Raw genomic sequence first — 14,480 nt, forward strand, 5'->3', positions numbered from 1 at the left:
TCATCTCTGAGGTATCATCTTAACTCCTCTCACCCCATCTGGTGTCTTCTGCCATGTTTTGCCTACTCCACTCTACTCTCCCCTGATGCCCCAAGAGCGCAACCTCAAAATCCAATCAGTTGACTATGACTACCTCTCTGCCCACCAGGACTGCACGTAGCATACAGAAATGACTACATACACATGGAAGTGAGGCCAACTGACTGAAATAAACTTAAACTTAAGGTATTTACAACCACAAAGTCAGCTGAACCCTGCATCTTTAAAATACTAAGCCACTGCACTATCATTTTAAAATCACATGAAGGTAACTATTTTAGAAGCAGGAGAGACGGCTCAGCAGTTAACAACTCACGTTATCTCAGTCTGGTTCTCAACACCTATGCTGGGCACTCACAGCTCCAGCTTCAGGGGATCTGATACTCTGGCCTCTGCAGCTTCATTCATGAGCAGGGATGGGGAGACACATACAGCATGAATGTTTTTTAATTAATGTTCTCTAAAACGTTTACTTTCATAGACACTTGGAAATAACTTAGCCATCTACAAAAATGGCCCAAATGTTTATACTCTAACAAGTACAAATACAAAGTTACTTTGCATTTTACCATGACATACCCCAGACTTGGAATCCTTCTCGCCATCCCAGTTATAGAAGCAATGATGTTGCTGTGGGAGATCATGACTCCCTTTGGAATTCCTGTGGACCCACTTGTATACATGATTACTGCAATGTCTGAGGGCAACGGCTTGCTGTGAGCTTTGTTTTCTATATTGAAGAAAAGAAAAACACACACCTCTGAGGAACTCGGCTACATCACCAACTTTCTTCTCATTCATTTATATAATTCAACCAAAATAAACAACAGTCAACACATAAGGAGCCATAAACAATACTGGGACAAACCGGTTTAGTCCATAATATGATAACAGTTACAAGGAAAAGTAACGACAAGGTGAGATAATAAAAGATGTTGCTTAGATACAGCATTCTGGCAAAGTGTCTCTAAAGAGTAACTTTAATAAAAACCTGAACAGAGTGAGCAAAGTAGCCACAAAAGTCCTGGGACTGGGAGGCCAGCACTTCAAGAAGTAAAAACAAACAGTGGGCATGGTAGCGGATGTCTGCAATTCCAGCACTCGGGACACTAAAATGAGCCTGCCTAGGCCACAAGGTAAGCTCTGGACCATTTTAGAAACTCCCTGTTCTGTTTCAAAAAAACATAAAATAAAATAAAGTAGTACAAGTAGTAGTAGTAATGGTAGCTAGAATAGGAGTGGTAATGGTAGTTAGAGTAGTAGTGATAGTAACAGTAGTTAGCAATAGTAATGGTAGCTAGAGTAGTAGTGTTATTAATGGTGGAGTAGTAGTGGTAGTTAGCAGTAGTAATGGTAGTTAACAGTAGTAGTAGTAATGGTAGCTAGAGTAGTAGTGGTAGTAATGGTAGTTAGCCATAGTAGTAAATAACCCAGTACAAAAAAGCCTTAAAGTAGGAATGGGCTTGGCATCTATAAGACAAGGGACATGGTAGGACCGGAGTAAACCAGAAGTGACCATAAGTAACAGTGGAGCAGCAACCAGGACCACAGGCAGCCTCGGCGGGCACACTGAGAACTGTACTTGGTCACTCTGGGATCAAAAGAAAGGAAATTTTCAACAGCAGCAGGCCATCATCTGTGGCAAAAATGAAGTGAAAGAATTGAGAATCCAAAACCTACTACTCTAGTAATTTAAGAGATAAAGGGGCTTGAGCTAACACACCTACAAACTTACAAAAATGTTCTCTGCTTCATGATATGACTTAAATGTTGGTTACTCTCAGCACCTTAGTGTTGCCTGTCTGTGGTCACAAGACTCTCAGACAGCAGCCAACATGCTACAGAAAAGGCACAGGACACAGATGATGAAAGACATCAGCACATCCACCTGCCTAACTCATCCCAAAACTAATGCACATGTGGACTTCTAAGGAAAACGTTCAAGTATATTTCCCTTCCCTCCTACCTGTCCAGACAACTTCTTAACGATAACCACACACCACATATTTCTTTTTTTCTCTAACTAGACATCACCGGCCAACAGTCTCTGAGTATCCACCAACACCTAAAATTCAACATGCTCAAATATTGTCATCCCTCTTATACCAAGGATGTCAGCATGATCCTGTCCGTGAGCAGCATCACCCAGTGTTCTACAGTAACAGTCTACACTTTCTGAAGCTCATTTCTCTGGCAGTTATGAATTCTACAGTTTCTACTCCTTGTGTGAGTTGAAAGATTAAAACTCTGCAAAGGCAAGTAAAAGTCTGAAAAAGAAGCAAAAAGGAGGGGCTCAGGCTTAGCGGCTCTAGCTGGAGACACACTAATTCTAATGGGTAAACTTAAAGGTGTTACTTTAAAAATCCACTTCAAAACTAACAGAAAATTGAATGATGTAGAAGTATTTTAAATTTAAAGCAAACACTACTATATTTTGGGTACTGTTATCAATGTTGTTTTTAAGATAGGGTCTCATGTAGCCTCAGTAATCATGATCTTCAATTCTTGATCCTTCCTCCTCTACCTCCCGGGTGCTGAGATGACAGGCATGTGCCCTCATGTCTAGGGTTATACAATGCTGGGGATCAAATCCAGGACTTAGAGCAAGCTGGGCAAACATTCTGCCAATTGAGTTACATTCCCAGTCCATACTTAAAGAATAATAATCAATGTTGGCATTTTTTAAGTCTTTCTTTGAAGGCTAAATAAAGGCATTTGTGGAAAACCCCATTTCTACATTTGAGAATCTAGAAAACTCTTGTGTCTTGTGATCTAACTCCAGGATCACACCTCTGGTTAGTTCTAGAGAACAGTGAGCAGAGTGTACATATGGAATGGTGACCACACAACATACCCATGTTGGCCTTCACTCCGAGAGCCTGCACTGCAGTCATGGTGTGTACAATGACACCCTTGGGGAACTCAGACCAGGTTGGAGGCTTCCCATCAACAGTAATGATATGGCGCAGACGTGGGACCAAAGAGACTATATCCTGAAGAAACACAAGCATTCACCATGATGCGTTAACCAAGTTCACCATACCGAATGACCAACTGATTTCTTGCCCCCAAAAAGTTCAGAGATGAGGCTGGGGGAGGAAGGAAGAAGAGAGGGAGGGAGGGAGGGGGGCTACATTCACTATTCTATAATATTATGCATACTCTGTTCTTTGATAAAATCCTTATTGAAATGGACATATCATCACAGAATACCTGAATTACATATAGCACCACACCTGACTTACAGAGTTCAGGGAATCAAACGAAGGTCCTTGTGCTTACAAAGACAAGCATTTCACTTGAGCTACATGGTACATATGCATACCTGCAGGCAAAATACCTATCCACATCCACATAAAATAAATATAAAATGTTGAGGGATCAGCAAGATAGCTCAGGAGGCAAGTGCACTTGTCACCAAGCCTGATGAGCTGAATTCAGTGAAACCCACAAGGAATTTCATGGTGAACAGAGGGAGAAATTAATTCCTATGGGTTGCCTGTAGAGGGCAAAAAAGCCTTGTGCACACAGGTAGGCCCTGGAGAAGTCAGGAAAGTTAAACACACAGCTTACCTCTTCAATGGAATGATGTGCATAGCTGTTCTTCCTGGAACACTAGGAATGATGTAGCTTTACGAGACAGGCTCTGCCGTATCTCCCACAATTTATGCTCTTACTTATCTCGGGCCCTTGTCCCCTAAATCCTGAGCATTGTTTTTAGACCATAAACCCCACTCTCATGAGTGATGTCACCTGAGCTTTACAACAGCCAAAGTGACTTCTGTTATCTTAGGGCCAGGTCAGTCCCAACTCCCATAGACACTATGTTTACCTCAGTCAAGCTCCCTAGACCCTAAATCTTGGGCACTATCTCTGAGTCAACAGGACCCATACTTGTGAAAGAAGTCAGATGTCCTTTGGAAGGAATCTCAATATAAAGATGTTTTAAATTGTTGTGCACTTGAGACTGAGTTATCTGAATACATATTTCAAAAAATGTGCTGTGCTTAAATGTGACTAAAGTAAAATGATCTAGGCCAGACTCTAGAATGATCTAGGCCTGGTCTAGCACCAGTTACTTATAGTAAAATCCAGCTGAGCTGAATTTCATTCTTGACTCTTCGTGGATCATTTCTTCCCTACCTGCTGTAAAGCCTGCAGAGGAATCAGCACAGCTGTCCTCATTTTTAACAGGTATGTGTCATGGCACATGTGACCACACGTATGCATGCACATGTGCACAGAAACACAAATTCAAAAAAATAAAGACATTCAAAATTATTAATTTACTTTAAATACACTATGAAACAAACACAATAAAGCTGTCATTCTTTCAACGGACACTATCATAGTAGTAATTTTTAACATATTTTTTAATTCTGGTCTAAGATACACGAAATCTGCTTTTACGTTCTAAAAATAAAGAACAAAATCTCACAAAGGTAACAGGATCAGTATGACTCATCAAAGCATTACACACTGAGAGTTAACGCAGTCCTCACCTTCAGCTTTGTCTGCAAGAGTTCTTTGCTAGTGATGATGTTGGTCACCTCTGTCTCATTTAGTCCATGAACAATGGCTGCACCTCCCAGGGTAGCATACAGTGTAACAACTACGAGGAAGAGGACACAGGTCACAAGTGGAAGAAAGGCACAGTTGTTTTACTCACCTTCCTCTAGCTGCTTGAAGTGAACTTTCTTAGCATGTGTGCTTTACCTGCACATTATTCTGGGACTAATGTGACACAAAGGAATTATACCTGATCCTAGAATGTCAAAATCTTCCTTGTTGGCTGCTAAAACTAGAATGTGAAAAGAGACGAGTCCAGTGGTTCTCAATCGTCCTAAGTCTGTGACCCTTTAGCACAGTTCCTCACGTTGTAGTGACCTCAACCATAAAATCATTTTCATTGCTACTTCATAATTTTGCTGTTATGAACTGCAATGCAAATACATGTGTAAAGTCTTATGCAACCCCTTTGAAAGGACCCTCCCTCCCTTCCACATGCACCCCAATGGGATGAGGCCCACAGGTTGAGAACCACTAGACAAGCTGGTACGACAGCACATTGAATGTCAGATCTTAAGTATCACAAGTCAACAAAATAACACATGCCAGGAGTAGTGATGAGATCTATAATCCTAACACTTGGGGAGCAGAGACTGGCGGTCACCCTCCATTACACAGTGTGTTTGATCACTAAATGAGACCCTGACTCAAAAGATAAAAAATAAGGATAAACAGTGTCCATACATAGTGGTACAGCTTATTCTAGAATCGAAAAATCAAGTATTTTAGGAACACTGAAATCACATAATATATACAACATGGATTTCTTTTATATTTACTTCCCATATAACTGGAAATAGAAGTAGAATGATTTTGAAAACAATAATCCTTTCAAAACATTCTCAAAAGAAATGTAAACTCAAACCTTGAAAACAAAAAGGCAGTCCCTATTTTACAAAGTAGAAGAAGCAGGCTCGGTGCAGCAGTGCGTGTATTTAATCCCAAGCAGGATTCAGAGCCAGTGGGGTCTCCAGACCAGCCAGGGACAAACGGTGAAACCCTTGATACCTGTCTCAACTAAAGAAAGAAGAAAACGGGCTGGGCGGGGATGGCGCACGCCTTTAATCCCAGCACTTGGGAGGCAGAGGCAGGCGGATCTCTACAAGAGTTAGTTCCAGGACAGGCTCCAAAACCCAAGTTCAATTCCCAGCACCTACACAGTGGCTAACAACCACCTCTAACTCCAGTTCCAAGGGAATCTAGAGTTTCCTTCTGGCCTCCACGAGCAATGCATGCACCATCACATAAAATAAAAATAACTTAAAAAAAGAAGTCTGCTGGAAGCACCATTTCTGTTTCATGTTCATTTACCGTGACATTTGGCACCAACGACTCCCTCCCAACCGACCCTCCAGGACTGCTTTGCAGGGTTAGCCACCATGCTCACCACTGGAATAACTTCAGTAAATACTAAGATTCTTTATTGTATAACCTAGTGCTTAGAAATTAACCAAGGTATGATAGGGATGTATTCTTGAAGTTAACTGTAGCTGCCAGCAGAAGTGGATTATCAAAATGGCAGCAGGTTCAGAAAGGTCCCTGAGAGATAGTAGCCGAGCAGTGACCCTGTAAGCTAGGCCTAGTTTCCCAGATGCAGAAAGACCCCTTAATATTTGACAAGCAGGGTTTCTTCATAATAAAACACCCCTCCACTAAATAGATAAAGGAAATAACTAGTATCAGAGTATCAACCTCTTGCTTAAATACTATTTTAGGGTCAAGTGTGGTGCAAACAACTCTACTGCCAGCACTCGGCAGGTAGAAAGAGGTGGAATCTCTAAGTCTGAGGTCAGCCTGGGGACCTCATAGGTCCAGGACAGCAAGGGCTTCATAGAGACTTGTCTCAAAAACAAAAGGACAAAAAAAGAAACATTATTTTTAAAAGTGTGGTCCATACGTACGCTGGAAGTTGCACATAAAACACGCCTGCGCAGCAATCATCCACTCAGCCCTGGTCTCGCAGAAGATGGCGATGTTGGTCTTTGGTTTCTGGCCCAACACCTGCAATCCATTTCCAAAGTCAAGGGCTCGAGTGAAGACATCTTCATAGGAAAGCCAGTTATAGTGTCCCAGAATAACCTGACAAAGCAAAGTATAAAAAGCACAAATGTCTTTCAACATGACCAAAATGCTAATTTATAGAAAGACATCAGAGCAAATTTCAAACTTCAAGTTATGTGAACATAAAACATATTCACTAATATGCATCTTAAATCTTAGCTTTGTGACATTGTCTGTGACAACCCAAATCCCATGCTAAGCTTTTAACTATGACAGAGGGGGGGAGGTAACTTTATTTTTGGTTTTCGAAATTATTCAGAATTGAGCTGAAACATCAGGATCTATACAGTTCAAAACCAGCAGAGTTATACAGTGAGGTCCTATTTTTAATAAACCAAAAAGGGAAGCTGGCATGGTGACACACTTGAAATCTCAGCGTTCAACTAGTGAGTGTGAGGTGACATAAGAAGGGGGCAGGGGAGAAACCTGGATATGACTGACGGAATCATAAAGGTCAGTTTCCTAGACAAATGGCCCTATGCTAATAATTCATTTAGAGCAAAACTTTACATATTCTCTGCTTGAAAATTCTGGATTTCAGAAACAGATGGTATGTGATCTATAGCTAGAAAGTGACCCTACCACCCAAGTTCACAGAAATATTTATAGGAATTGAATCTGAACGACTACCCATCATGATAAGCAAAGTACAAAGTCTTTCTACAAGCAAGTGGAGACTGAGTTATATTATTCAAAGACCTCTGATGCTTAGCCAGCCTATAATATTTTATTTGGATTTGTCAGAAGTGCAGGTAACAAGTTTACATTAATAATAGGCTCCTTAAAAAGCTGGTTAACATATTGCTGTCTTTAGGGATTTCAACTTAAAACACAATCAGGAATTTTCCATTATATGTAAAACCTGAACAAAAACTACAAATGCATACAGCTGGTTTCCAAGCATGGCTGTGTTAATTTATGTCTCAAGCATCTTAAAAACCATCTCAACAGGGACTAGAGAAATGGCCCAGAGCCTGCTTTTCCAGAGGTCCCTGTTTTCCCAGGCCACAAGTGGTGGCTCACAACCACTTGTAACTCCAGGTCCAGAGAAGCCCACATTTTCTTCTAGCCTCCAAAGGCCCTGGCACAAAAGTAGTGCACAGACATACATGCAGGCAAACATTCATACACATAAAGTAAAAATCATCTGACCACATTTATTTCTAAAAATGCAGCATTCAAGAGTTCTCTAAGAGGTTAGATGAAGAAAACGAAGGATAAATGCTGCCCTCTGGTGTCCTATTGAATACAGATGTAAAATTATACTTCTTTAACTGTAGTAGTCCCAAACTCTCACCTTGCTCTGCACCCCCAGGAAAGGTTCAGCATGGGAGCTCCAATGACTTCAAAAGGAGCTCTGTGTGGGTGAGAAGAAAGATGAGAATTTGGCCCAAATGTGTGGGAATTGGATTATAGTTACTAATAACTATAAACTCCAAAGATAAAAATGGGGCACCTGCCTAGATTCTAAATCTAAATGACCAGTACTGTCCAACAATGTGAAAAAAAAAATATAACCCAAATACATAAACTCATGTGACGATGCCAACATCTCACAAAGAAATCAAATTCTAAAATTTAATTCAAGTGCCCATGTCTATAATCTCAGTCAGTACTCAGCTGGCTGAGGGAAAGGATTGCTTTGAGTCTTAGGCCAGCCCAGGCTACATAATGAGAATTCAGGCTACAGTGTGAAACCCTGTCTTAACAACGAAGGAAGGAAGGAGGGAGAAAAAAAGAACTAGCCAGGCCCAGTGGCATAAACTTTTAATCCTAGCACTCAGGAAGCAAAGGCAGGCAGCTCTCTCTAGGTCCAAGTTCAAGGCTATCCTAATCTACATTGAGATTCCAGAGCAGTCAAGGCTATACAGTGAGACCCTCTCTCAATAGAAAAAAAAAAAGACAAAATAAAAAGGAAACCATCTGTGTTTCATTATTTAAGTCACTGAGTGTTCTAGTTAATTATCTTTCCTATAAGATTACATTTGTGGACACTATTTACCTGGCTCATCCTGAAGTTTCTAATCCTGCCTGTATGGCTAACTCAAAACTAAGCTCATTAATTTAACCTATGCTGTTAAACACTGCTGCAGAAAGCACGAACCTCACTGAACGCAGTACCACAGATTTCATCAGCCCACAGTCTAAGACACCCCCCCCCAGTTACTAATTTTCTCATCCTCTAGTAACTCTAAATGCTTCTTCTTTTTAAATATCCTTCCTCTCTACTTGGAGATGATCATCACCACTTACCTCACTAAGTCATGAGAAATTAAACAGAAATTCCTCAACCTTCAACTACCAAACTTAAGAGCCTATATACACCGGTGCTCACATCCTACGGTCCACATGGCTGAATGTCACCGACAAAAGCCAGACTCAACGACTGCTTCAAAAGCTCCTCAAATTTCCACCTCCACCACAGCGTCTGTTTTTACTTGCTCAGCAGGACACCAAACAGGTACAGCAAACTCAGCAAGCCCCGAGCCAAAAGCTCTCCTGCTTCCTCTCTTCATCCATCATTCCTACGGAGGAGGACAGCGCACCATCCGCCCAAGTGCTCCACACAACTCAGGTTACTCACCTTTGCATTTCATCCTTAGGCTCCTTGCTAGATCTATGCAGAGTCTACCACCTCATCTACAAAGTATGGACCCAGCCACCTCTTTCATGTCCATTACTGTCATGCCAGGCCACCTTCTCCACACTCATACCACTCTGAGCCTCCTGCACACACATGAACACAGTCCCTACTTCAGATGCAGCCTCTGCCCCTCCAGTAGCACTGAGGCCCAGAGGGACTTGAAGTTTTATAAGCCTCTGTATAATCTGCAAACCCCCTTTCCAAACTTACTTCCTAAAGCACAACCCCCACCCTTTCTGTCCTTTGGAAATGCTAGAATAGGGGAAGGAGGACCTTACATGATTCACCCCATGAACCTCGCTCAGATGAGCTCATTCCTGTCTGGGACCCACTACTCTGTCTTCCTGCCCAGAGGTTCTTTACCCCACTTTGCTAGATCTTGTTCAGGTCTCACCTTAAAGGCAATCTATTCAAGCAGGCGGTCCTTAATCACCAATCTGCTTTCACACTGTTGATGGCCTTTCTCCCTCTCATACCAAAAATGTAAGACCCATGAAAAATTAACCAGTGTGTCTTATTAGTGCTAAGACACTCAGTGATGATTCGCTTAACACGTGGAATAGCTGGAGCCACAACCTTCGCTCTCATCACCATTCCGTCACACAGGCTTTTGCTACAGATGCAAACAGGTGCAGCATTCCTGGCAGCACAGTTCTCAAGTCTCAGGGCCTCCTCACTTTAACCTTCTTAAGCATTCGACCAGTGAGCTATATATCCCCAGTCCTCGTAGGAACCTTGGGGTCCCCTTGTTCTTTCATACTTGACTATTTTTTTTATTCTGTCAAAGGAGTGACACACAATATCACTGTGCATGTCATAACATCAATTATCATTCAGAGCCAGGCAGTGCAGTGGTAGCACATGCCTTTAATCCCAGCACTCCGGAGGCAGAGGCAGGCCAATCTTTGTGAGCTCAAGGTCAGTCTGGTCTACAAGAGCTGGTCCGAGGAGAAGCTCCAAAGCTACAGAGAAATCCTGTCTCGAGGGAAAAAAAAATTATCATTCACAGCATCCTGTCTAAAAGAATACAACTGCCTGGAAAAAAAACCTTAGTATATTAAAGTTTTTCTAGGAACATAAAAAATGCAATGCTTTGATAACAGTGTCTTACACCTCAAAAGACAAATAATAAAATAGTGATAGCATACAGAAGTTATTAAAATAAAAGCACACCAATATTTAACCACTTAGACCTCTGGTCTAGTAGAAATCAAGATTTCAGGTAGTTTTAAGTTCAAGGTTCTTGGTTTTTATCCTCATTTACTATCTAGAACTATTTCAGAATTACACATTTCCTGTATTCTTCAACAAAGTATGCCTGGCTTTCTTTAGCCTACACTGTGTGGTTTGGGACAGGCAGTTAAGAAACAGGAAGTGGGGACAGCAAGCACGGAAGGGAGGGCCACAGGTGAGTGAAGAACAAAGCACAGATCCCAGACCACAGAGCTACTACTTTTCATATGAATTGGGATGTAAATGTCTCCACAACTCAGAAACCGCAGGAGTGGCATGTTTAAAGAGGGGTCTACTATGTAGTGCTGGCTGGCCTGGAACTTGTGTATATCCTCTTGCCTCTCTATCTCCTTCCTGAATGTTTAATCATAGGCTTACAGGGAGTGTGAACCCAGTCAAAGGGGAGGATGTTATCTAATATTTTTGTTTGGATTTATTTGGGGGTGGGGAACCACCTGAGGATTGAACCTAGAGTCTTGAGTGTAACAGGCAACTGATCTACCACAAAGCTGTAACTTCAGCATTTTTTTTCCTTTTTTGGTGCTTTGAGACAGGATCTTGATAGCCCAGGATAGTCTTGAACTCATAATCACACTGACTTAGCCTCCACTGCTACGACTGCAAGCACATGTCACCACACCACTTTCCAAAAGTAAGCATCATAATAAGCCGAAGAGATAAAAATGTGACTCTGAAGAAAGAGACAGCACAAAAGCCAGCACTGAGAAATAACAAAAAAGGAAGCTACATCAGCTGACAAAGCCCACTCGCTGACTTTCATGGTAACTCAGATGTCAATGAAGTCTTCCATAACCATTGGTAGCTACATAATCCCTCGTTCTTTACCCATATTATATTTTATGCTGCTGCTCCTCAAAGTAAGGACACTTTGAAATATTAATGCACACAAGCTTCTCGAACTGAAAGTTATCTTCAAATGTGGTAACTATTTCTAATGAAAACAAGTCACCAAAAACAGGTCTTCTGTCTACTGTAGTAGCACAAACCAATGCAGTCAGGAAAGTAGGAGGATCAAGAGTCTAATACCAGCCTGGGCTGCATAGACCTTAAAGATAAATGAACAAATAAAAGCCTTCTGACCGCCCTCTGCTCTTTGGCCAGTAAGAAAAACTAAGCTGTGTCACCCAATACCCTGTGTCATGACAGATGCTGGTCATGACATGGGACAATGGGTGTGACAAGAACCCAGAGCACGTGGGTGGGCGTAGGGCTGGCTCTTTAACTCACTATCAAGTTTGCAGTCCATTCCCACAGCTGCCACACAGCCCAACAGAAACATGGGTCTCAGCTATACTCTGATACAGACAACAGACAGTAGATTTCATTTGTTATATATACAAAACCTAAAAATTAACTCTAGGTCCTCAAAATAGCTAATTCTAGACAAGAAAAACAGAATGCTTTTGTCAATCTATATATATAGATTCTGAACAAACTGATAAACCACAAATGCAAATTTCACAACAAGTACTAATAGGCATATCTTCTGACATAAAGAATTAAAGGTACATGCCTTTAATCCCAACATTCTGTGGAGGCAGAAGGTGGGTGGACGTTTGAGTTTGAGAGCAGCCTGGTCTACATAGAGTTCCAAGACAGCTAGGACTACAGAGAGAGACCACAATTTATAAATAATTAATAGACAGACAGACAAGTAAATAAATAGGAAAATGATACGAATAATTGTTTTTTTTCTCCTCTCCTATAATCCGTAGTTAGCTACAGAGTATGAGTTTTGGAGATGAAAGGCCTGAGTTCAAGCCTCAGCTTTGCCACTCAGCAGCTTTAGGGTCCTGCGGTAAGCTAGTTACCTAACTCATCTGTGCGCCAAAGCAGAGATGGCATCATCTAACCCATAAGGTTACTTTTGGGTTGAAAAGAACTTAATGCTAATCAAAACAGCTTGGCTCATAAATACTAAGCCACAGTCATTAAATAACTTTTCTAAAGCCACAAGACTAGTAAGTGGCGAAACCAAAATTCAAACTTGCGGTTTGGGTCTAAAGCCCATGCTCTTTAGCCACAATTTCTGTCTGTAAAGACAGCTTGTCTGTTTCAAGCCAAGATTCTCTACAGTAGTAAAAACAAAAATTTAAACCATGCAACTGCCATAACCAAAGTACCAAGATATTAACACCCACTGTGAATCCCATGAAAACCAAAACAAGTCACATGGTGCCAAGCACTCTAGAATAGGTCTCCCCACCCTAAACTACCTAGATATTTTTATCGCAAGCCCTGGAGATGTCAGGTTCAAGAACCCCACACCAAGGCACAATCTCTATGTCTTCCTAAAAAATAAGTCAAATTGGTGGCAGTGAGGACAGAGGGACAAAAAGAGTCTAGGGCCCTAGAGTGAGACTTTCTCCTGCAACAATAGCAGAACCCAGCTGCAGGAGACTACACTTCCCATAATGCTAAGTGTGTACACAGAGAGGAGACTTGCAGGTACAAGTATGAAGGGACTCAAGGCAGCAGACATCATCTCACCTTTTTAAAAATTTTTCCATTTGGTTGAATTTCATCTTCCTCATTCAAAATTTCACGTGTTCCCAATAGTCTTTTGTCCTTAAATTTATTTTTTGCATACAGAAAAACTTTATCAAGTGTATTGCAGCCAGGGTACAAAACTGAAGCCAAACTGTCCAAGCTGTCAATAGATCTGTATGCAGAATCCGGTTCTGAATTGACAGACTTTGCTTTAATTTGGTTTGATTTTTCTTGTCTTGACTCACATAAAAAGTAAAATGGAATGTATGTTAAAATAGTATAGACGGATATTACAAAACGTATGAAATATAAAAGTATAGGATTGATGGTCTGTTTTAGCTTCATGGTAGATGGTTTTGAAGATGCGTGGTTATTCATAAGTTTTCAGAAAATAGAATTAACAGATTTCAACAAGAACCTAGAAGAAGAAAAAAAAGAAATAGATTAGCTCAAAATCACTTTAAAAGAAAAACTCTTCAATATTAGCTAGGCAACTAGAGTTGTCTTTGGGTCAGAGTTAGTATATTGGCCCTCTGTAATATCCTAAATTTAAGAAACTTATTTGTACCAAATGTCTATTTACAATGGAATTACATGGAAATTTTCTACATACTGTGAACAAAAGTTGCCTTTCCAGTCCAGCCTCAAGTTCCAATCCAGCCTCAAGTTCCAATCCAGCCTCAAGTTCCCACAAACACTTCAAGTGGTAAGGACAATGGGAAAGAGGAAAAGAAACCGTAAGTTTGCCTGCTTCGTGGTGTCTGGTTACACTGCATCAGCCACTGTAAATACACATTGCCCATTTCCCAGTAAGTCCCACCTGTACTCTATGTAGTAACAAGGCTCTCAAATGGCAAACATGCACACTAGATTTTATTTTCCATAGTAGTTCTGAATATTGGTCAGTTTTTGCAGACCGAATTATGAAGCAAGACAACAAAGTATGACCACTGTGTCTTTCTTTTAAGATTTATTCATTATATACAGTGTACTGCCTGCATGTATGTCTACTTGCGAGAAGAGGGCACCAGATCTCATTATAAATGGTTGTGAGCCAACATGTAGTCGCTGGGAATTGAACTCAGGATCTCTGAAAGAGCTCTTAACCTCTGAGCCATCTCTCCAGTCCCCATTTTTTTTCTTAACATATAAATTGTGTGTCTTTAGCATTTACCAATTTCCTGATTATCACTGGTAAAGTCATTATGAAAATCAGTGTGGAGAATTCTCAAAAAGCTAAAGGATCTACCATATGACCCCAAAGGACTCGTAATCCCACTCCACAGATACTTGCTCAGCATTTCCACTGCCACTCTATTCACCATAATCAGGAAATGAGAACAATCTAACTTCACCCAGAATGGATAATGTGTGATACATATTCACAAGGCAATCCTACTAATCTAAGGACAATAAAATCATA

General features: G+C 41.0%; 1 protein-coding gene across 2 annotated transcripts in view; it reads right to left on the bottom strand.

Moving 5' to 3' along the window:
- Positions 1-14,480, bottom strand: part of Acsl3 (acyl-CoA synthetase long chain family member 3) — a 49,337-nt gene that overhangs the window by 16,252 nt on the left and 18,605 nt on the right. For both annotated transcript variants that reach the window (XM_038339349.1, XM_038339350.1), the window contains exons 2-6: positions 13,058-13,475; positions 6,510-6,687; positions 4,542-4,651; positions 2,894-3,032; positions 619-769 (exon numbers count right to left, since the gene is read on the bottom strand). In XM_038339349.1, the coding sequence (XP_038195277.1) occupies positions 619-769; positions 2,894-3,032; positions 4,542-4,651; positions 6,510-6,687; positions 13,058-13,435 (956 nt within the window). In that variant the 5' untranslated portion in view covers positions 13,436-13,475. The remainder of the gene's footprint in view (positions 1-618; positions 770-2,893; positions 3,033-4,541; positions 4,652-6,509; positions 6,688-13,057; positions 13,476-14,480) is intronic.

This window comes from Arvicola amphibius, chromosome 8 (assembly GCF_903992535.2).
Source record: "Arvicola amphibius chromosome 8, mArvAmp1.2, whole genome shotgun sequence".
NCBI lineage: Eukaryota > Metazoa > Chordata > Mammalia > Rodentia > Cricetidae > Arvicola > Arvicola amphibius.